Source organism: Chlamydotis macqueenii, chromosome 3 (assembly GCF_036417535.1).
Source record: "Chlamydotis macqueenii isolate bChlMac1 chromosome 3, bChlMac1.mat, whole genome shotgun sequence".
NCBI lineage: Eukaryota > Metazoa > Chordata > Aves > Otidiformes > Otididae > Chlamydotis > Chlamydotis macqueenii.
The window spans coordinates 45,407,510-45,431,111 of NC_141558.1; the positions used below are offsets into that span (position 1 = coordinate 45,407,510).

General features: G+C 33.5%; 1 protein-coding gene across 2 annotated transcripts in view; it reads right to left on the minus strand.

The window, feature by feature from the left end:
* ASCC3 (activating signal cointegrator 1 complex subunit 3) overlaps positions 1-23,602 on the minus strand; it is a 276,330-nt gene that overhangs the window by 153,669 nt on the left and 99,059 nt on the right. For both annotated transcript variants that reach the window (XM_086743241.1, XM_086743242.1), the window contains exons 11-13: positions 17,224-17,388; positions 5,212-5,388; positions 2,245-2,316 (exon numbers count right to left, since the gene is read on the minus strand). In XM_086743241.1, the coding sequence (XP_086599367.1) occupies positions 2,245-2,316; positions 5,212-5,388; positions 17,224-17,388 (414 nt within the window). The remainder of the gene's footprint in view (positions 1-2,244; positions 2,317-5,211; positions 5,389-17,223; positions 17,389-23,602) is intronic.

The following is a 23,602-nucleotide window of genomic DNA, read 5'->3' on the forward strand; positions in this document are numbered from 1 at the left end:
AATTGGAAGAAGGTGATAACTTTAGAAGATCAAAGACTATTCTCAAAATTTTGAAAAGACACTAAAGAAAACCTTTGTAGCATAATAGTCATCATATTCACTCATAATACTCATCTGCCACTATGGGCCAGGCTATGTGACCTTCCCTCCTCCCCACCCCCCGCCCCCTTTTTTTTTTTTTTAAACATCTGCAGTTGGTTTAATGGTTAGACAGATCGTTTATCTGAGCACACTCATCAAAAGGAAAAATCTCTAATTTTTAATATGTGGTATATTACTACATACTATAATTAACTGGAGCTGATATGCTTGATTCTGCATTGTTAAAAACTGTATACCAGTGTTCGTATATAATTCCCTTCAGGATATGAATGTTTGTTTCATAAGTATCAAGATCAATATGTTTTAAATACTCTGAAGAAAACTCCAGTGTAACTGGTTGGTACTTAGATGTGTATTTAAGAGAGTTCTGCATCTGCAACATAGCAGAACACTTTCAAGCAAAGAAAATGCTTAACATTTACAATCAATTGAATCCAAATCAACATTTATATAGCAAGGGAAATCATGCTTCTGCTTTGTCTGAAAATATACCTCTTATTTGGCTGTTGCTTTGAAATACAGTTTTCAGAAATCGAGATCAGCAACAGTGTCAGCTGCTGAAATTTGTAACATTAAGTAGACTACATGAACTACTGTTCGTCACTTGGCCTCTTTCAGCTGTACCTCATGCCTTAAAACAAAACACTTATGCATTCAGCTGGTAGTACAGGAACTAAAACCATTCTCAAGGAAAGCTACAAAAACATCTCCTGCTAGAATTAAACAACTTACTGTACTTGAATTTTTCAAATAGTATTATATATGTTTGTAGATAGCTTTTTCCTCAGTATGAAGAGAGAGAAAAAAGGTGCAATAAATACACTGGAACAGCATACAACTTCCTAATGGGAATCCAATACTGATTTAAACAATCTGCTACTTGTAGATTTGTCTACAGCAAGTGAAAATACACAGAATCATAACAAGAAATGAAAGGTAAGCAACTAAATGTACCTCAGTGTTAGGAATTTGGTAAGCTGTGTGCAAAATTGAATGAGGAGAAAATAAACTAAAGTTCCCTTGGTACAGCCAACAAATTTTGTTAACAATCTTCACTCAGGAAAATATCAGCATTTCCATATGTAATCTTCATGGAAGTTTTCTGAATGTAACAGCAGTAACTGATATCAGCAAGAGAAGGTAAGTGGAAGAACAGTGTTAAAGCAGGAGGAGCAGGAGTACTAAGAAGCTGTTGCTGAAGTATTTATTTCCCCCCAAGTGATAAACCAACTGTTCACCTTTCAAAAAAACACCACAATCTGAATTTTATGTGAAAAGGGGAAAATGCGCAATTCGTACTATGACTCCGTGGGAAAGAGTTTCCCTCTTTTATATACAGGTTATTTAGTGAAAAGCCTCTTCAAGGACGACAGAGTACTAGTATTTGTTCCTGCTCCGAACAAGTGGCATATCTGCTACAACTCCTGTTGCTCACACTGCTATATGTACAAAGTTCTAACAAAAATGAGACATTTTGTGGGGGTGATTCAGGAGCACAATAATAACAGAACGATAAACTATTCAGGTAAATGAGTTAAGTGCTCAATCTTAAAGGAGGGGAATATGAGATTTGAGAATTCACTGCAGAAACCTCTATTGTAAAGCAAAATGAAGGATTACTTCTTCTAAAAAGAAAACAAAACACAAAACCCAGGATATTTCAAATGATAGATGCTGAGCCCTTGTGCACGGTGCCTTGAACACTCTGCATAACTCTCATCTCTCATCTCTAACAAGAGACACTAGAATTTGAAAGATATAGGAGATATAGGAAAGGTTAAGAATAATAACTAAGTGCTGTATTTTCTCTTCTTCTAATCATTAAATGTACCTAAGTGTAAGGTCTCTAAAGCATTGACTTACTTTGCCTTGTCATTTTAAAAAAGTCACATAAATATACATTAATTACTTTAAGAGATAAATAAAGTACCAGGAATTTTCACTTTAGCTAGAAGCTAACATTATTTATTTTGTTTAGATTTTCTTGCATTATGTTTATATAAAGTGTTTTCAAGATTAGAGATAATCTCTGAAGTGACATATCTCAAAATAATAATAATATTTCTTAATACATCATTATGATGATCAAAACTAATTTCTTTATATGTGCTCTGAATGTAAACCAAAGCAAAAAATAAATACCTGGTGTCCAGCCATTATTTGCTTCAGCACATTTTCATAACATACTTCATCCATATGATTTAGCTGCTGCGCCTGAAAAACAAACATCATACTCCATAATAAAAGCCTTTCTATCTTTATATATTTTCTACTACATATCAAGCAATTTAAAGTGACTCATGAAAGAAAAATGTGATTATGCAATTAAATTTACAACATTCTGATTCTCATTCCTAATAATATGATTTTAGTATTCTTAAATTCACAAACAGATTGTGAAAATAAGTAGACAAAATACGAGGAAGGACAGTGGATAGAAAATTTATTATGTGCCTTTGCTGGTTTTTTTAATGACCAAAGAAATGTAACCCAATTCTGTTCTTTAATTTTTCTGTTTCATATTAAGGAATCTTACTTCTACAGGATATTGATGAAATATCCATTGAATACATCACCTTACCTAACATTAAGTCTTTCCATTTGGTAATATAAAAATAGCTTTTACATTGCAGATATATATATCCAGGAAATCACTGATTGTCAGCTTTTTTTTGTCACAGAGAACAGAAATTTCTTCACAGCATGGGGAACACTGGGAGTACCATGTACAGAGTTTCCAATTACGTATAAATAAAATGTTTCAGGAAGGTTCCAAAATAAAGAGTTAAGTTGAAATAAAACATATTCTTCAAACTACTGTAAAGATTTTTTTTTCTATTTCTTTAATGCATCACAATATAAATAGCATGTATCTACTTGAATGCAACTCTATTAAGGTTTAGACAAACCAAAATAAATAACTGAAGTTCAAAATCAGATCAATCACTCCATTCTTCATTTGTGCATTCATGTTTTATAATCTTTTTTTTTTGACACAAAGAAATGTTTTACAAAAGCAAAGCATGTAAAGATTTGGAAACAGAAATTTAGTACTTTGAGTTATCTAGAACAACTGAAAGTCAAAAAACACAGCTTTAAAACAGCTTTAGAGAACACTCATTTGGAATTGTACAAGTACAGGAATAAAAAAATGAGACAATATGGACATGTGTGCAAAAGACAAGCAGGCAGTGTAATTATTTTGAAAATCAGAGGTCAGCAATTACTAACGAGTGAACATCATTAAGGAGCAACATACATGGGCAATGCATAAATACACTCGTGGACATATGTACACATGCATATGAATGTAAATTTATGTATTCTTTGCATTTATATCTAAAGAGGAAAACATAAACATGCATAAAGAAAAATAACTGACATTAAAGAAAAATATCTGACATTAACAGACCTCCGACTGAAGAAGCCAAACTTCAGCCTTGGTCTCTTATGCTCTAAGAGTTCAAACATACAGAGTTTTAAGAGCTTTCCTGGCTAACTTCTATGCATAACAAATACACCATGCTGTCCTTGCCTTTGAAAGCTTGCCTACTGTTTGCATGTGATTCCGCAAATCTCTAATTAGCTTCAATTTTCTGGGGAGGGTTTTTGGATTAAAGATGTCAGAAAGCTGTAGAAAAAGTGTCTGCCTAAAGTATCCTGAACAGAATCCTTTTACAAAGAGGCTTAATACTTTTACTTTTTGTTTGTTATAAAGTGTATTATCTTGATTGCAAAATGTATTTTACTCTATGAAATTTGTAATGACAGTTTTCCAAAAAGCAAAAAGAAAAACTCCTGGCTGTGGTTTTACCAAAACAGTTTGGGAGATACTCACATTTCAGAATAACTACTACCTCCTAATACCCCATCTCCTATTTTTTTTTAAGAAAACTTATTGGTTTTTTTTAATAATTACAAATTTTATAGGATTATTTGTATATTTCTTTGGTTTTTAAATCACAAATGCTTTCTAAAGTGAATATCAAGAAATGGAGCCTTTCCTTTTTTCTTACCATACAGCGGAAATAAACTAAATATTCAAGTAACAGGAAAAGATTAAAGAAAAGCAGCAGCAAATAACAGTGAACGTACCTGAAACAATTAATGAAAGTTAAAAAATGCAAATCATGGTAAGCACCATATGGTAAACTATTCTTGTGTGTATAGACTTGAAATGGCTCCCCATAGTTACATAATAAGTTTCTTCCCTGCACTGCACATAGAATGAACTACTTAAATAACCTAGCAAGAAAGCCAATGTCCGTTTTTACAAAAAAAAAAAAGAATCCTATTATCAATTAAGCTAGGAAATTCACTTTTGATTGAAAATGTTTTGTTTTCTATTAAATTAAACCATAGCAGAATAAGGTTTTCTAAAAGTTGAGCTACAAAAGCTTTAACTATCAGCTAGTGAGATGCATAGGAAATTTTATGGAAAAGTGTTTATTTATATTAATTCCTGTCTTAAAAGAAGAAATATAATTTGCGTGTCAAATGGCACTGCACTTACAATTTTTAATAAGAATATTACACCTGACCACGGCCTTAAAGCTTCCCAAAATGAGCAAGGGCACAAAGAGTAAAGAAGCTTATTTAGCGACTACTTTAACATGTTTTCTATCAGATGTGCACATATGACAGTTAATGGCTTAGCATGTTAAGGTTTTAATCAATAACGGATATCCAGTTAGCATTAATGCATGACACATGAATATATATATATTGCTCCAGATTTTATAAATTAATATTTTTCTTACAACATTCCTCATGCACCCTTATAGCCAACAAGAAGCACCACTGTTTCTAGCAAAATGGGAAACTGAAATGAGAAAGGCAGAATAATCAGCTGCTACAGTGACTCTGCAGTTGAAGCAATACAAAGCTGGATACCATGGTATCCAATTGCAACAAGGCATATCTAAAAGTACTGTAAACTGACGAAATAAGATTCTTAAAGCACCTTTCAATTATGTGTATCATTATACAGAAGAAAATATGCTTCATAAAACAGCTGTAGCATAATAAACCAGTACCTTCTACAGATACATACGTGGAAGACAATCAAAACAAGTAGCAACCGTTTCTTTGGCATTCATGATGCTTTACCTTATTGGTTGTCTTAATTCCTATAAAGGTTTGCCCCAGCGGTACAGGTCGGAAACGGCCATCAAAGTAGAATAGTCCGATGCAGGGATTGACGTGTAGAAACGTAGCAACATCAAGATAATTGGGTAATGTAGCTGAAAGGCCCAAAATCCTAATCATACTTTGTGTAGATTCAACCTATGAAAAAAAAAGAAAACCTGTAAATGATCCAAGTCTTACAAACCAAGAAATCAAGCACAGAGTTTTAAGACATCCCTTATAAAACAGTAACGTGAAAGAAGCATTTAATACTTTCTACAAAAGGTAAACAATAGATGTGAGTTAGTGATTACCCTGTATTGAAGAAACCAGAGCACTCCACAGTTCCATCAAGTCTTGCTTATTCATCTTTCTATTTTATTCTACTTTTGCCCTCCAAAAGGTTAGCAGTCATTAACTGACATGGAGGAACAATAGTAGTAAAACTGACCTTGTTAAGAAGGAATAGTCAAATTTTTAGGCAAAACTAGGACAGATAATCTGGTATCATTTATTCCTTAGTCCAAATCACACCACAATTCTGAAAAGAAGAATGCAATTTGTATCATTCCTCAGTCTTGGCTTTTGCTTAGACCTTTCCACACCTCCCTTAGAAAAAATATTCTGGTTCATTATTATCTGCATTTCTCCAGTATGTATTAGTACTTCTGCAGAGCTGAAGATCTCTAAATACCAAGAAGTCATTCCGGAACAGACTTTTTATTTTATTTATTTAAAAAAAAAAATGCCCCAAATGTTTGTATTGCATGTCTTCCCATTCAATAAGGGACAGAAATGGTGCTTTACAATGAAATACTCTGTTCCATATAAAAGTCTACATATCATATGTGTTTCAAGATAATTATAAAAAAAATGAAACCAGCCAAAAGACTTGAATGAGGAAAGTCTGCAAGAATTTTTCCATTTCCTCCTGGAATACTACGAGCTGTGTAGGCTGGCTCACAAGCTTCTTACTAGCATAACTACTAAGAAGCCAAGTTCATAGTAATTTTCATCCAAAGGCTTTTTTTACATTATAACTGAAGCTATATACAAGGTAGTCAACTCATCTCAAATGTGTGAATGTCTCATAATAAGGAAGGCTAGTAACTTCTACCTAGCTAAGTCCTGTTCAAAACAACATGAGGTTTTACTTAGAATACAGATTTTGAATCATGCAAGTCTTTGAGTTAAAAAGGAAAGAAAGTTCCATGTATTTAAAACAGACAAATTAGAAGTTTCCAAAAATGATGATTAAAAAGTATATGGAGAGCATTCTAAAGGAAGATAAAATATGCCATACCATAACACAGACCTGGAGAATAACAAGCACACCAAAAGTAATAAACCAAATCCCAAAAGAAACCACACTCCACAGACATCAAGCAGACAAACGTAAACCACTACTTTGCCTGTAATGGGCATGTCTCATGGCAAAAATCTGAATGCTTAAACTGTGGATAAAACCAGCTAAACAACACAGAAAATCTGCTGAATGACCCTTTTGCAATTACACAAAGAGTGACTTTGAAAAGGAAAGCCCATATACAACAAAATCTTATATGTAAATGCAAATTTTGAGATGACTGGGACAAATGAGAGATTTCATTTTCAAGAGTCTTCCATCTGCAGGGAAAAAAAGTAGCATTCACCTTTAAGAGTATTATAATTTCTTACACATCTTTTTATAGCTAGATATGTGATGAGCGAAGGGCTACAGTCCATCTCAACCACAGTTTTGAGGTGGCTGAGGGTTTTTTTTTGGAGTGGGTAAGGGGGAGGAGTGGGTGTTTTTCTTTTTGGTTTTGTTTGGTTTAGTTTTGGCTCCTTCCCCTGAAGCACCACCTCATTCTGCACTGACCTTGGTGTCTGCGGGTTTGTTTCTCACACTTTTTTCCTCACTTCTATCTCTCTCTCAACTGCTGCACAGCATTTTTACCCTTTCTTAAATACATTTTTACAAGATTGCCACCATCTCGGCTGCTGGGCTGGGCCGAGCCCTGCAGTGGGTCGGTTGGAGCCGGCTGGAACCAGCTGCGTCTGGCATGGGGCAGCCCCGGCCTCTCCACACACAGGCCGCCTCTGCAACCCCCCCACTGCCAGCACCTGGGCTCTGGCAGCCGGTACAAAAGTACCTTTACTTATTTATTTACTTACTTTACTTATTTACTTGAATCTGTAAAAACAGTACCCACTTGACGATATATTTATCCTGTACTTTGTTCACAATTGCCTGATAATAACAACAGTCTGGAAGTGTAACTGAGCTCCAATCTGGAAAACATTTGATTTTGCTAAATTCAATAACAGTTGTTTTTTTTTTTCAAATCCCCTAAGAGCTTGAAAGCACTAGTTTGAAAATGTACTCAGTTCCATCTGAAGGTAGAAAAGCATTTCAACAATTATCAAGAACTCTGTTTAATAACGATGGAAGTATGAATTTTTACAGCAATTAACTGTAGGCTGTGTTCAGAGTTTTCTTTCAAAATATGAAACAATGTCTAGAGAACAGTTACAGTTCACTGAGATTTGCCACTTTCAAACCTTTGTAAAAAGAAGCCATTTAACTTCACTGGTCTGGCAGTTGGCCCTGAAGTTAAGGAGCCGATTGAAAACTCTGAATTACAAATACACATGAAAACCAGAGCAGAGAGTTAGCACAAGCAAGTAATTAAAATTAATAATATGCATAGCACATTTCTAAACAAAATATATATTTATATATTTTACATTATACTTTACATATATTTGTGCATATGTATACAGTGCCTACATAATTTTTTCAATGTATAAATCTAAAATTTATAAATTATTTTGACAATTAGTTTTCTATTCATATCAAACCACAAAAAAACAAGTCAGATTGCTATAAGAAATCAGGTAATCATGTCTTCTACTCTATAACAACATTTTTTTTAGTCTTCATAATTAAATAAAGATTACTAAGGCTCTAAATCAGTCCATCAATATCTTTATCTTCTTTCAAGGCTATTCAAACATCAACAACAAAAATATTTATTTTTTAACATCTACTTTTATATCCACTTAGCAACATAAAAATATCAATAATAATATATATAAAGAAATACTAAAAAAGCAAAAAGAGGTACATTTACCCTAAGACAAAGTGCATCACAATAATTCTCCCAATTATTTTATGCTCACATCAAATTCAAAGTGTAAGCTAAAACCCTATTTGTCTGCACATCACCACATACATACACAGAATGAGTTTTTTTTAGTCTTCTAAATATACATGACAATATATGAACAGCAGTGACTAAAACTGTGCTAAACTTGAAAATCAGAAAAACAAAATTAATTGACATGCAACAATCTATCTAATAAAAGAATTAATAAGTTGGCTGGAAGTGATAGAACTAGAGGCAATGGTTTCAAGCTGCGCCAGGGGAGATTCAGGCTGAACATTAGGAAATATTACTTCTCGGAAAGGGTAGTCAGGCACTGGAATGCACTGCCCTTGGAGGTGGTGGAGTCACCGACCATAGGGGTGTTCAAGAAACATTTGGATGTTGTGTTGAGGGATATGATTTAGCTGAGAAGTATTGGTGATGGTTGGACTGGATGATCTTTTAGGTCTTTTCCAATCTTGATAATAATTCTGTGAAATTCTATGTCATAATTCTGTGAAATTCTGTGAAATCACACATTATTTATTTTTGCATTTACTCTGTGAATATAATTCAGTTTCAATTATTTCATAGAATCATAGAATGGTTTGGGTTGGATGGGACATTAAAAGGTCATCTAGTTCCACTTCGCATCCCACCATGGGCAGGGACACCTTCCACTAGATCAGGTTGCTCAAAGCCCCATCTATTTATCTAATATTAATCTATCCAAGCACTATAGAGCCTATATTTTTCATAATAGTTTTAAGAATTCTAACACATTTTACAACACAGTTCTCTGCATACATTTTGCAACTACTTTTTTTTGACTCTCCCTTGAAGAGCAAGCATTAATATGCTTTGCTCTCAGATGCTTTTAAAGAAAAGTAAATCTTAAAAGTGTGCAGATGCCCTTTGTAAATACAGTCCATTCAAATGTTAATATTTTCATGTGCTGAATCACTTATTATTCGGTCCCAGAAGTCACAATTAGATATTGTGCCTTCATATACAAGACACTATGAACACACAGGCTTTTCCTGAAATTGCAGTAAAAATGACTGAAAAGACATTTTGGATGACAAAGTTTTCTGTTTACACTCCCTATCACTGGCTGGTGGTATGCAGCAAAGTGTGTTTTCTTCACTACCAGCACACAATCTCAAACATTTTAATCTTCGTATGTGTTTAATTATCTCAGTAAAAATATAAGTACCATTTGGAACTTACAAGGCTTTCTTTGGAATACTGAACTGTCACAGTATTTGCACATCATGTTCTTTGAAAGCTTTACTATATTTTGCTGATTTGATATTACACTGGAAGTAAAAAATAAAATTGTCATAACTATATTTAATTGACATATCTAATTAGTATATCTAATTCAGAAGGATCTGTGATGGCATGATGACAGCATGTTCACTGTACGTGTTCGCAGAATACAATTATCACACCATTAAATTCCATGTATACAGAAAAAGTAAACAGAAGATAGCTATCCAGTACAGATTTCCACACTCAAGCATCATCTGCATTAACACTGTAAATTATAAAGGATCAGGTATGGGAAGTGCCTCTCTGGATTGTAAATTGATCACAGCAGGATCATTTTCTTCCTAATAGGTTTTAAGATTTGCATATCATCTCATTACGTTACAGCCGCCACTTGAGAGCACAGAGAGTGTGCATAGAGATAGTCTTTTATCTGACTTCTAAAGCTCTTCCTGAACTTTGTGATCTTGGTAGTCTTCTCATTTCCATGTATTAAAATATCACATTCACAGAATGAATTACAATCAAGCTAGAAAGTATATCCCTGATTGTTCAACTCGAGCACAAAATTAAGCAAAATTTACACAGTCTAATCTTTGAAGAATTGTCCAGTGTTTAGAAATTAATCAGATATTCAGATGACCCAGGATCACTTCAACACAGCCTCTTACAGTCAGCCTGCATGCCCTTCAATGTACACTAAAGACAAGATATACAGAAAATTAGACACAAATCTGTCTTAGTTTTTAGTCTAGATGTGCAAGAAGATGAATTCTTAACTTAGGCGCCTGTGTTCCCTGCTCAACAGTGGTAAGAATGAAGTACTGTACACTGGGATTCACATTAGTTATTAGTTAGATATCACCCTACCCCAAGAATGCCTCTAAGTCTCAGCCTCGCACAAGAACTGTTTTTCACATTATCCAAAAAAAAAAAGAAGGGAGAAAAATAAATGAAAAAAAGGAATTATTAGGACATTAAAAAAAAATAAAAAGAATTAATGATGTTTCCAAATGACTAAGAAGAGTGTTTGTTAGAATGTTTCAGCAGAGTTTACTTGTTTATTGACACCTCATTTACTATCTAATAAAAGAATTAATAAGTTGTCCACATAGTCCACATAGGTGGTAATTTGGTAATTCCCTAGTTTTAGGAACAAAAATGGAAAAATCAGTAAAATCGCAAAATCAAAAGTACACAGTAAAAATGCAATTACTAATACTGTTTTGAAGATTCTACATAGGACGTTACCTACAACTCAAACACTCTGCACAGAATGCATTTGTTACTAGGCAACCATCTTGTTAAGTAATTTTATAAATGAGTTTTACTCTGCTTCCAACGAACCCTGAAAATATGGTGATCTCAGTCCTCCATTTAGAACATATTTAAAAATCTAGAGGTACTGAAAAAATGTAACCATGCAGAAAGCACTATTAGAAGCCATATTATTTTCCCTCAGTTGAATATTAAGTATGCAATACTTCGCCTTAAGAAATGACATAGTGCATACACTTACTAAGAGATGCCCTGCACAGTGCCATGTCAGTTTTTCTTGAATGACAGAATGCCTTTTCATGCTATGCTTACTGTTTTGTTCCCACACTAAGAAACAAAAAGAAATACGAAACCTTCCACAAATCAGTTTAACTGCTTTACTATATTATGAAAGAACATAAGACATAAGACAATCACTACTACCTTTTAAATTCCATGGATGTATCACAAAAAATGAAAAAATGTTCACATATCAATAATAAAAAATGGCATGCAGAATGAATTCCTGACATCACTTCCATGCTAAGTAACAGAAAAGCTTCTGAAGAGTAATTCAAGTATCTGATACATAACATTTTCCAAACAAAAGGAGATTAGGTTTTGTTTTAAAAAAGTATGTTTTTTCAAAAGACATTTTTCACAATTACACGGTTGACAGAAAAGATAACAAGGTGGATTTAGACTTATGTAAGGCATTAGACTTGCAGCTGCACAACGTACTATTTAAAAATAACATCACAGAATAGCAAGAAAATATGTAATAAATTTATCACAAGCTGATAAACTGACAGATTTTAAAGAGAATGTAGAATTGAAAAACAGTAATTAAAAAGGGATGTCTCTAATTGCTTTCTTGGCTGACTATTCAATAATTTTATCCATGATATGCAGTAAATAAGAAAAACTCAGTGACAAGAAGAGCAGGTGATTGGCAGAATTAATATAACTGATGTGTGCGATAGCCATACAGATAAATCTAGGTTGATGGTCGCATTCAAACTAAATTTTTTTTTTAATTCTAAAACACATCACACCTGGAAAACAAGACACTATTCTCAGGAAATGTTCTAATAGCAACAAGTGAATCCTGCAGCAACTGTGAAGAAGTTTGTCTGAGGATTTAATGAGCAAGCATCTGAATGCAAGCTCCAAAGATGGTGTGTTAGCAAATTAAGTACACGCAGTTCTTAGAGGTATAAAAAAGATAGAACTGAGTAACTGGAGGAAAAAGCTCTACCTCTGTACATACCATAACCAAAACTAATACAAAAGTTCTATATCCAATTTTGTTTACATGTTTTAAAAATACTATCACAAATATAAGAAAGCTCAGAAAAAAAAAGCCCCACAACACTACGGTGGGAAACAAAAAAAATATTGTAGAAGGTTTCAGTAAGCCTGTTGGCTTATTCTGTAATAGAAGATGGGATGAAACTTGATTAGCCTATGTAAGGATAATCAAAGGGACAAAAGATGAACAACAGTTACTCAAGATGAGAAATGAAAAAACAAATGAAATGTCAATGACATTCTAGTCCCAAAAGACACATATAGGAACTACAGTGGGCTATCATTAGATACAAGATAATCAGCTGGTTTTAGGTCATTAGCTATCAGCCGTTTGGTTTTTTTTTTTGACTGCTCCAATGTTCTTAATAAAAAATGGGATTCCAAGCACATAAAAATTCCTAATTTCATATAACAATTAGGCATTTGGCTTTTGGCGAGAAACCCCTGAACTTCTTTGCTTTGATTTCTAGTAAGGAGGTAAAAGAAGGAAAACAAAGGGACAGAAAAAAAGAAGTAGAGTAATAAGGAACTAGAAATACTGAAAATGCATCCAGAGCAAGGAAAACTACATGATGGCTGAGAGGGAAAGTTTCTGAAACAGGGTATCATGAGGAAAGAACGCTCAGAAAGGAAGCATAAAGATTTCCAGGAGAACTCCACCATCTCACAATCACTGCAGCCAAAGCTGCCATTGATCTTCACATCCTCAGCAAGCCCCTCCCTTGCTGGTGACTATGAGGTGCAGCAGAGTACCTCTCCTCCTTGGCTCCTCTATCACCTGGAGGAGGAAGTTCTCATCAATGCACTTGAGGAACTTCCTGGATTGCCTCTCCTGCTGTATTGTTCCTCCTATTATTTACCTAGGAACTTTGTTATCTAATACAAAAACATAAAGCAACTGAAACTTAAATTTGAAGAATAAGACTGTGATGAGAACAATATTTGTGTATCTAAGATGGGAGCTTTGGTTTCCCAAAATCTTTTACTATGAATTTTCTTTTATTCAATTTATCATTCATATAGTTGAGAAAAGGTATCAAAACTCACATATCACTCAAGTATAATATTCAGTATGCTTATTGTGAAAAAATACCCATAAGCAGCAAAGCAGCCATCAAAATCTCTGAATAATTACGACAAAATAATTCCATGTCCTTTAAATGCGGTCAATTTTTTTCTTTCAAGCTAATAAGCTTAGCAGATATTACAGAAGTGTGGAAAGTTTGATTAAAAAGTTTAAGCATTTCAGTTTTACATCTGCATTATGGTCTAGACTAAAACTTTAAACATCAAAGCTATAAATTGGATTCAAAGAAGTTGTTTGATGTTATACCTACAATATATGACAGAGCTCAAAGCAATTTTCCCACCAAAATGTTTAGCAAAGTCAATTTAAATCACTTGCAAAAACATTCTCTAACATTTGAAAAGTGCAAACATGCACGAATAGGCTGTTCATTCTGCTACAAGTAAAACAGTCAGCAATTCCAATATATATGCCTTCCAGGTTTTAAAGAAAAAACCTGATTCTAAAAAATGCCATAAGTTAAAATGAACATGTTAAGGTCTTACAGTAAGTGGTGTGACTCTGTTCATCTGGGGGAAAGTACAACCATAATTCAAGTGTTTTGAGGTACAAATTAGGACAGATCTGCTAATGCGTCAGAATATTCCTGTTTCAAGAACATATTTGTATAGCTGTATTTGTACAGCATCTGAATACAGATCTCAAAACATTATTTTCTAGCACAGTTGTAGGCCCAAGTAGCCACTTGAACACTAATTCTTAAAAAGAAAAATAAAAAAATCCACTGTCTCTTTTTCTCTTATCTATCTCCTAAGCAGAACAACTCTCACACACTCCAACAAAACAAGAGAGATGCTTTTTCTATGAGACAGAATAACAACCCCTGCAAAATGTAAAAGGCACTATATTATACATCTTGACCTGCACAGGAATCACGACGTTGTCTCATACACAAGCCAGGGAAGTATGATCCAGTAGAAACTACAACTACACACCATTATTAGAGTAGCTATTAGTGATCTATTGAAAAGGCCGAAGTAGTATTCAAAGGAATTGATCACAGTTCTGTCCTAGAAGTGATACAAGAAATTACTGTCCAGGTCAGGACACAAATCCACCTACTTCAATACACTGTCTCCAAAAGCGGCCAAAAGGACAATACAGAAACTGAGAAAACATCAATGATATTTGCCAACATAGCCTCTGGTTACTGCAGCCCCCAGGCTAATCCAGTAACTATTAATCGGCAATGGATTTTTCTTTTAATTACTTGTCTAATAACTTTCTGAATACCTCCACTACAAATTAAGACATTTCTGATGTCTTAAACCAGTATACAAATCAGGTAATCACTGCAGTAGTGTAATTGACATAAGGATATTTTAGATTTATGTCAACGGGTTTTTTTGTTCTTTTTGTTTGTTTTTTTTTTTTAAGAACTGAACAATTATTCTTACCTCCTGTATGCATGAATATTGAATGAGTTTCATGTTTCTACAGATATTAATGAAAAATATGTTCTAAAACTACTTTCAGAAGGGCTGGAGAGAAGCTTAATGTTTCATACAGAATCATTAGTCAGCAGGACACTCTCCAGGGATGCGCTGTGTATCCTGGGTTTAGATCCTGCTCCAGGGACATTTATGAATTTGTATCAAAATGCATAGAACAGAACTATGAGCAGGGAACAGAAACAAAGAAATGTAACTACATATTTTTTCTTTGCACATCATCATCAAAACATTAGTAGATGTGATATTTTTACACTTAAAACATCTGTAATAGCATTTTCACTAAACTCCAGTGAAATACCTCTGAAATAAAAAAATGTATGTTGTCTTTTTTAGTCACCAAGTAAAAATTCCAGTAATTTCATAATTAGTTATGGATGAATACTGCAAACTTCATAGAGCTATGTTTGCAAGCTCAGATGCTGCAGTATAACATTTCAGTATAATTTTTAAAACTAACCCTTTTATTATTTGTTTCCATGTTAAAGAGGTAAAACAGTTGTACAAAGTATCTCCTGTTTCTTGGTGCTCAAAGTCTCTGGGAGGCTTGCAATTTGAAATATTTTTGTCTCAAACTGCTTTCTACTACATAATTCTACATATTTCTACAAGTAGGTTTGTTTTCTGTTAAACGGTGGGGTTTTTTTAGCGTACTTTTATACTGTAAATTTTCCCTCTCTCCAACTACCTTCATGTGAAGATTCGTAGTGGTCTCCATTACTGCCTTTCTTATAAACTTAGAATAAATAAGGTCTTCAGAAAGGTGGTGAGATAGTTAACGGTAAGACTTGTGTTTTGTTTTTTTTTTCCCAGCTGTTTCTCTTAAGGAAGGGTTACAAATTAGTAGCTTCAATTCCAGATGAATTAAACTCCAACTTGGTAGGTAAAACAAACCTTGAAATCCTAGAAGATTAAAGCACCCTAGAGAGCTATTTTTTAAATGAGTGTTGAAGCAAGATACCACTATATTACAAGAAACGCACTAAAGGTAGGATTCAGTACCCAAGACATAATTGCCTGAGATTTTATATTCCTTAAGTTACCTGCACAGGCTTGACAGACGCATAAGGAAAGGATTTGTGTCCAAATGAAGCAGAAACAGGATGATAAGTTCAATAATGTAAGGCAGATAAAATGGCTGTAGACATCTATTCCAGACAGCTGGAGCCTACCTTACAGTCTCACAAAACTTCTCATTAAAAAATGAATGAGTATTGCAATCTGACATGAAGACAATGACCATCATGGTCACTGCTGAAAGCTGAGATGCTTTACTTTAAAGACACCTAAGGAAAACAAGGTTATCAAAACTATTTAAGAAAGAAAATATAATATACAACAACTTAAGCTTTGGTGCCCTTGAGGTAGTCTAAACATTACAAAGCCCTACCTTCCATTAAAAAAAAAAAAAATCTTTCCAAGTTTAGCTTCTTCTAAGAAATTATTGCTTACGTTGTTCTTCATACAGGAACTTTACACTTTCTGTACTGGATTAGAGGAGACATCCATTTTATTCTGTTCTTAGAGGATCTGGAATTAAATGATTCAGAGAGCCTTAACAAGGTTAGTGTAGGCTCACCAAGCAAAAAGCATCTTGAAAGCTAACAGGCTTTAAACATTTAACGTGCTACAAAGAGAATCATAACAATACCAAGTGTGTTTATTTTTAACTTGTTACAGATTATTTGTATTGACATACTTTTACTCTGCATGATGAAAAAAAAAAAAAGGGTGCTCTGTCCTCTCCTTATTTATTTATCCTAATTCCATCCTTTTTATTCATCCCTAAATTCCACATTTTATTTTTCTTTTAAATCCACAACTCACCATTGACATCAATCTTATTTATTGGCTAACTCTGAACCCTTTTTTGTACAAGATATAAGAAAAAAACGCCACACATCCATCTTTTTCTCCTTTTGCCATTTCAAATCTTGGTATTTAGAAAGCACCACTGAAGCATGGGGAAAAAGAAAGGACCAATTATGCTAAAGTAAAATTTCTGTAATATTTTTCTAGTAGTACTGAAAGTTTTACCTAGATTTAAGACACTACTCTCAATTTTTTAAAAAAATGTTATCCTAGGAAAACTGCTATTTAAAAACCAGCATTCCTGGTAAGAAAATACTTTCAATTTTCATTATGTTAAAACATTAACTTGATTATTATTTGTTTACAAATGTTTAACTTTGTTGTTACTTGTACTGTAAGTAAATTAATATTAAGTAAATACATCATAAGTAAAGAAATAGCTCTATAATAAATTAGGAAATTCCTATCCTAGAAATCTGATAGTTGATATAATACAGAAGAGAAGGTGGAAGACAATTTTTTTTTTTCATTCTTAGTACAGAATAGATACAAAATAAATTGCAAGATGCTTAAGCATTTTGATTTCACTGTCTAAGCATTTATTCTTTTACACTGAAATCTATCTATTTTTGACCAAAATAAAACTCTTTTGAAGATTTTTTTTCAGTCCTACCTGACGTAAAGTTCGTGCTACTATACTTTCAAGTACTGGTCCTCTGTCTTCATGCAACAGATGAACTTCATCAAGAATCAAGAGTTTTACCAGCTGAGAGAGGGCTACATCACCAACACTTTTTCTTGTCACTACATCCCATTTCTCTGGAGTAGTCACAAGCATCTAATAGAGGAGAAAAAAGAAACAGTAAGCATTTACAAAGAAAAATCCAGATTCAAGTTTATAGAAAATCAGTATTTTAATATATGGCAGAGTAATACAATGCAGAACTTAACAAAGCTACCATAAGTTTTACCTACTTTATATGTGAGGCAGACACAGTTTGCTGCATCTATGTGTGTTAAACGGCCGTTAGTAGATTCAGTATGGAAAATCACATGGAAATATTAACTAATAAACTTCAAGCTACTGTGTATAATTTGTGTATATTTTTCACACTAAAACAACTAAGCAGCTATCCAAAATCAAATCTTTCTATAGTTGTGCGAGTCATTTAATGTATGTGTCCCTCTAAAAAAAATCTCTGATAAAACATTTCTAACCTTCATCAAAGTACAGTACACCTAAGACCTCCCCCTCACAGCTAAGCTTGAGCTGATAGTTCCCAGTTCCCTATGAAATCCTTTCTCCCTAAGGCATACTTACAAGTTGCGTATTTTGGTATCTTGATCCTTGACTGGAAAAACAGATTAAATAACTTTCACCAGTCCTGGAAAATGTAACTTCCAAACTTTATTGTTTCATGTAGATATCACAGAATCACAGAATGGTTAGGGTTGGAAGGGACCTTCAAAGGTCATCTAGTCCAATCCCCCTACAAGGAGCAGGGACATCCCCAACCAGATCAGGTTGCTCAGAGCCTCATCCAGCCTGGCCTTGAACGTTTCCAGAGATGGGGCTTCCACCATCTCTCTGGGCAACCTGTTCCAGTGTTCTACCACCCTCACTGTAAAAAAAAATTTCCTAATATCCAATCTAAATCTACCTCCCTCTATTTTAAAACCATATATCTGTGGTAAGTCTATATTATGGTGCTATTTCTTGCATGCTCTTGCAATGGCTTCTCTTTTCACATAAATCCCTAGGTAACAGACTATCAAACAGATAAAACTAAGGTACAGTCACTCTCCAACTGCCAAACTATTGTAGTACTCTCCATTCCCCACAATGACAACATAATCAGCAGTCACTTCATATAACCTTAACACAAGCATTTAAGAAAGTAGCATTTTTACATTTAAAATCAGATACTCTGAAGAAAGCATCTCACTCCCTCCCCGCCCCAAATTCTCAGCAGCTGTTTCAAATAGAAATAGAAATGCATATTTCTCCTATATTATTCAACAAAAAATAATTTCCTATTTAAGTGCCAACTGGTACATATAAAACCCCCACAGAACTGAATCTCATCCACTGATATTCTGTAGTAACTTGACTGCAAGTTATAACTATGATTTAAGGGCAATTATTTATTGCCTATTCATAACAAATCTGATGAATCACTAGCTTGAGGTTTTTGGAACAGGCACAAAGCTTACCTTGCAATCTCACTTATTTCATTAAAAAAAAAAAAGAGCTTAGAACTATTAAAATAAAGGTTACTTTGTAACTTTGCAGTTGAAAATCACTCAGAAAATATAAAGGAAAATTTCATAGGCTCCAATATACAAGTTTAGAAATTAGACAAATCTTGTTCAGGTGATACCTAGAGCAAAATTAATGCTTTAATGAGTAAAACAAGACTGATTGTTTTATTATCTTGACTGAAATGGAATTTTTAAAAATTCAACTACCAATCACTGCCTCATAATATTGTTCCTGTCCAATTATTTTACCATCAGAATATATCAGTCTTTACTAATTACCACGAATTACTCCTGAAGAGACTTTTTGATATTACAGAAAAAGAAGTTCCTCTTCTGCAATATTTAAAACTTAACACATGAAAGACTCACCGAGTCACTAATATCACTGAGAGAGTGGTGGCATGTGTGGGGTGTTTCTGCATTTTGTTAAAATATTACTGGGTGAATTTTGTTAGCAAATACAGATTTTTCAAATGCCTGTACTCCTACAAAATAGTAGGTATAAAAAAGTATTACCATAATTTATGAACTGAACTGTAACACTACTACAGATGCAACTGTTATCACTTTAAAATGAGCCATGTCAACCACAAAAAATTAGCAGCTGTACTTCCACAGAACATTAATTAGCAAACAGTGAGGAAATATATCTATCAATGCATATTAAGACTTTAAAGTGTGAAATACGACAAATGTAAGCTAGTTAGCTAATTTGCTAAATCTAAATCGGCAATGTTCAGATTCTAGTGGTTTTTTTTTTTTTTAATGTCAGCTATATTATCAGGATATATATTTAAAATAGTATCATTAATTCTTCTGTTTCTGAGTGATGACTAAATATTCATTATAATGGTCTTTTACTTTGATCTTATTTTAAAACAGCTATGTTATTCAAAGTAATGACCTGAATTAAAATCTATACTTGATATACTGCCTCATTTAGTAAAATCAGAGATTTCCAGAGAATGACTTGCCAGAAAATGATTGGTTCTTGTATTTATTTTGCATATAGAAATTACAACTGAGAAAAAAAATCCTCCAAAAAACCCCGAACAAATCAGCTTTGTAGTCTCAAACCATAAATTTAATTCAAATATACAAAGTGCTTATTAAAATTATAAGCGGAAAAAAAGTTGACTATCAGCAAATGTTAACAAAGCTACAGATTATTTTTTCAATTAAAATAATAAACAAAGCAGCACTATGATCCATCTCATAATTAGTTTTAAATGTGGAGTGGCATTTCTTTTTATAATTAATTTTCAGAGACATACACAAAGTTATAAACTCAAAACTCAGATTCAGCAAAAGGATTCTCCTTTCTGTTTGGGGGTAAGGGAAGGACATAACCAAGTCTTCAAACATCTTTTTAATATTTTCTTTTTTTACTTTGACTTGAGTTATCAGCACACTGAGAAGTGTGTTCATTTATATTGCTCTTTCACCACTTCACCTCTTTCAGTGTTGAAATAGCTAGAAAATAAAGTGTCACATTTGCTTAATGAACTGCAACTCATGCAAGACATTTCAATCTGGTTTTTGTATTAGGGTATGGCTGAATAGAAATGGGGTAGCTGTCAATATTTTTACTGTCAATTTAAATTTCTCTCCGCACATACAATTCTCCTTTTGCAATGCTTTTCAGATTATCATTAGTAACTCTTCCACACTGACTTTTTCTATGAGGGAAAACATGGGCTTATCACAAAGTCTTCTGTCTTAGGTGAGGCCTGCTGCTCAATTTCACTTTTAAACCAGAAAAAATAACAGTTAAAAAAAAAAAAAAAGTCTTTCAACACAAAATTATTTCATTTAGCTTTGGGTTTTGTTAACATATTCCTACATTTACTTTACATAATATTCAGGTAAGAACTCAAACAAAAAAGTCCAATTACTTCACTTTGGAAAATTAAGTCAAAAAGGACCAGACTGGCTGACAATTTCAACGTCATCTGACAAAAGTTTGAGTGATTGTGAAAATGCATTTTTCTGTAATTGCATGATTTGCTAACTATTTTTGTCAGTTTCTCTTCATTTCCCTTAGAAGCCAGACTTCATGGTAAGAGGAAGTTACATTTTCATCATAGTTTCAGAAGATCAATATGTTGAAAAATGCTGGGTTTTGTTGTCGTTGTTTGGGGTTTTTCTTAGTCTGAAAGGGCTTATGGTATCACTGAAATAAAATGATCTTCCATTAATTTCTTAAGGTCCAACATTAATTTCTAGCAGTTGGCATCTGTCTTTTCAGTAGCTCACTTGCAATCCTTCAAATTCTTTTTGCTGCTTTAAGTTCTCCCAAACACACCTTGCACATGGCGAGTATCTGATTTCTGCTTGACTAATTTGTGCACACACTCTGAGGCTCGTAAAACCATGGTAAGCCTCTCAAATTCACAGTCCCACAGGTCCAATTCATATGTGAAAATATTTCAGAATAAACTACATAAAATATTTAGTTATAACATCCCATACTACAAAATTCACTGCTTCTAAGTTCTTCAAGACCATTTTCGAGAACATTTGCCTCTCTTTAGCCTCTTCTCTGACCTTTGGTCCCTTTCATATATACAACAACAAATCAAAACTCAGAAAAAAAACCCCCACAGATAACTTCATAATTACTATGATTTTGAGAAAACAATTAGAAAATACTTAGGTCATTCTTCCTATCTGCCAGATATTGTCAAACCAAAATGTACAAAGAACTAGTTGACTAGGATCTCAGGTTAAATATCAATTGGGATGATAGAAGAAAGGGACTGGTGTTCCATTTTTGTTTTAGACAACATACCATTCTGATTACAAAAAAAGAGACAGAACAGTTGTTTGTGAATCATCAGGTTAGTAAATTAAATACTCCATGCCCCACTATCTTAAAAGTGGATTCTCAAAATAGCCTACTTTACAGTTGTTCAAACCTTTCTGGAAGGTAAGGCATCGTTAGTAAAGCAGGCGTACATGGCAAATTTTAAACATACTCTCATTTTAGATTTTGCTTTATCAAAGTTGATAACAACCTAAATTTTGGGACTGATAATGGGTTTATACAAGTTTGCATATTGTGACTGAATAAACACCCTACAAGCCAAATTATACCTTTAGCAGTTTCTCTTCAGATTTTTGTACGTTTTTATTCCTGATGCACAGAATAAACTGAATTCAACTATTATTTAAATACAAGATTTTTGGAATTGATAAAATTATTACAAAGGAAAGACACTGTTAAACTTCTTATAGCAGAGATTTTATGGGCAATCCTGAGAATAACACGCCCTGACCGTGAGCACATAGTATTTTAATATGTGATTACATAGGTTGCTATAACATAAAAGGTAGAAAAGTACCTTGTACTTAAGACTGGATAGTGTTGTTATTTTAAGTATCAGCACTATTCCAGAAATAAGCCTGCACACTGCCATACTGTAAGCAGAGCAGTAGCAGTATGAACTAAGATGTAGTGTCAACACCTTTCCTTAACATAAGATGTAAATATGTACGTCTTTATTATATCAGAATTGTGAAAATGTATACAACGGCATAAGGAAAATATTGTGGATGTCAAATGATCACAATAATAAAGCTTGTTTGTTATGTGAAGTTTCAAAAATGAAATTATCTACCCAAAGCTGTATTAAGATCGACAAACATTTCATGAGCATATGTCATCGCACCCCTGTAGCACTACAGAGATATTTTTCATATTAAATATGAAAGTACTACTTCCTCTTTGCTTTGAAATAAATAAAATAGCTGCTAAATAAACGACAAATACTCCATTCACTTTATCTTTCTCTGTGAAGTTCACAATACTGTTTCTCAAAGCATTGATTAAATCAATGAGAAATACACATTTCCACTGTAATTTCATTCTACATTTCTTTTACCCTCTTAACAGCCAATTCTTTTTCATTTTGCATTAAGATTTCTTTGTACCTTTCCCACTGTCTATTAAGTAACCCTCCTACTATTTCAGTATCCTTAGGAAAGGAAAAAGAAACCCAAATCTTATTATAAAAAACACCTGATGCCTCTGGCTATGTGAGCATCTATCCTCTAAAGGCCTCCTCCTGTGCTCTTCCTGTGCAATGACCAGTGATGCTGGAATTACTTGTTTTGTTGCTAGCATAAAAAAGTCTGACTGAAGATACCACAGCCAAAACTAAGGAAAGGTAAAGAGACTGAAACAACTAAAATATAGCCTGGAAATAACGGACATATATATTCTCCATTGGAAAATGCATGCTAGGTATTTTGGAAATTGGCCTTTTAATAACATAAAACAATGACTAGATATGACTAGAAATTATTTCATTATTTGCAGATTAAAAAGAATTATTTTACTGAAATTAAATGTGATTAAATAAAGCATCATTCCAAATATGAGAATTCGTAAACTCACAAAAACTAGTATTTTCTGAAGTGCCTTGATGATGCTGTAGAAGAAAAAATTTTAAGTCCTATTTCATTTGCATATACAGTCAAGGAAAAAACATAGTTCATGTACGAAATACAAGCTCTAAGGATCTAAAAGCCTTAGAAAGTATGGAACCTGCCTCTTTCTGCGTTAGTGCCTGTAGGAAGTTTGTCTCCACCACAGTGATTCATCATGGATGGATAGCTGTAAAGAATCCTGGTCCAGCCACTGCTGCTTTCTTGTCAATATTCAAAGACACTCTCTCAAAGATCCAATTCTGTAGATTTCAATGCGTATCACTTCCTCGTCTTTATTGTTTTCACCTTGCTACTGGTATTCTCTCTCCTTCTCCCACTCCTTTTCCCTTACTACATGT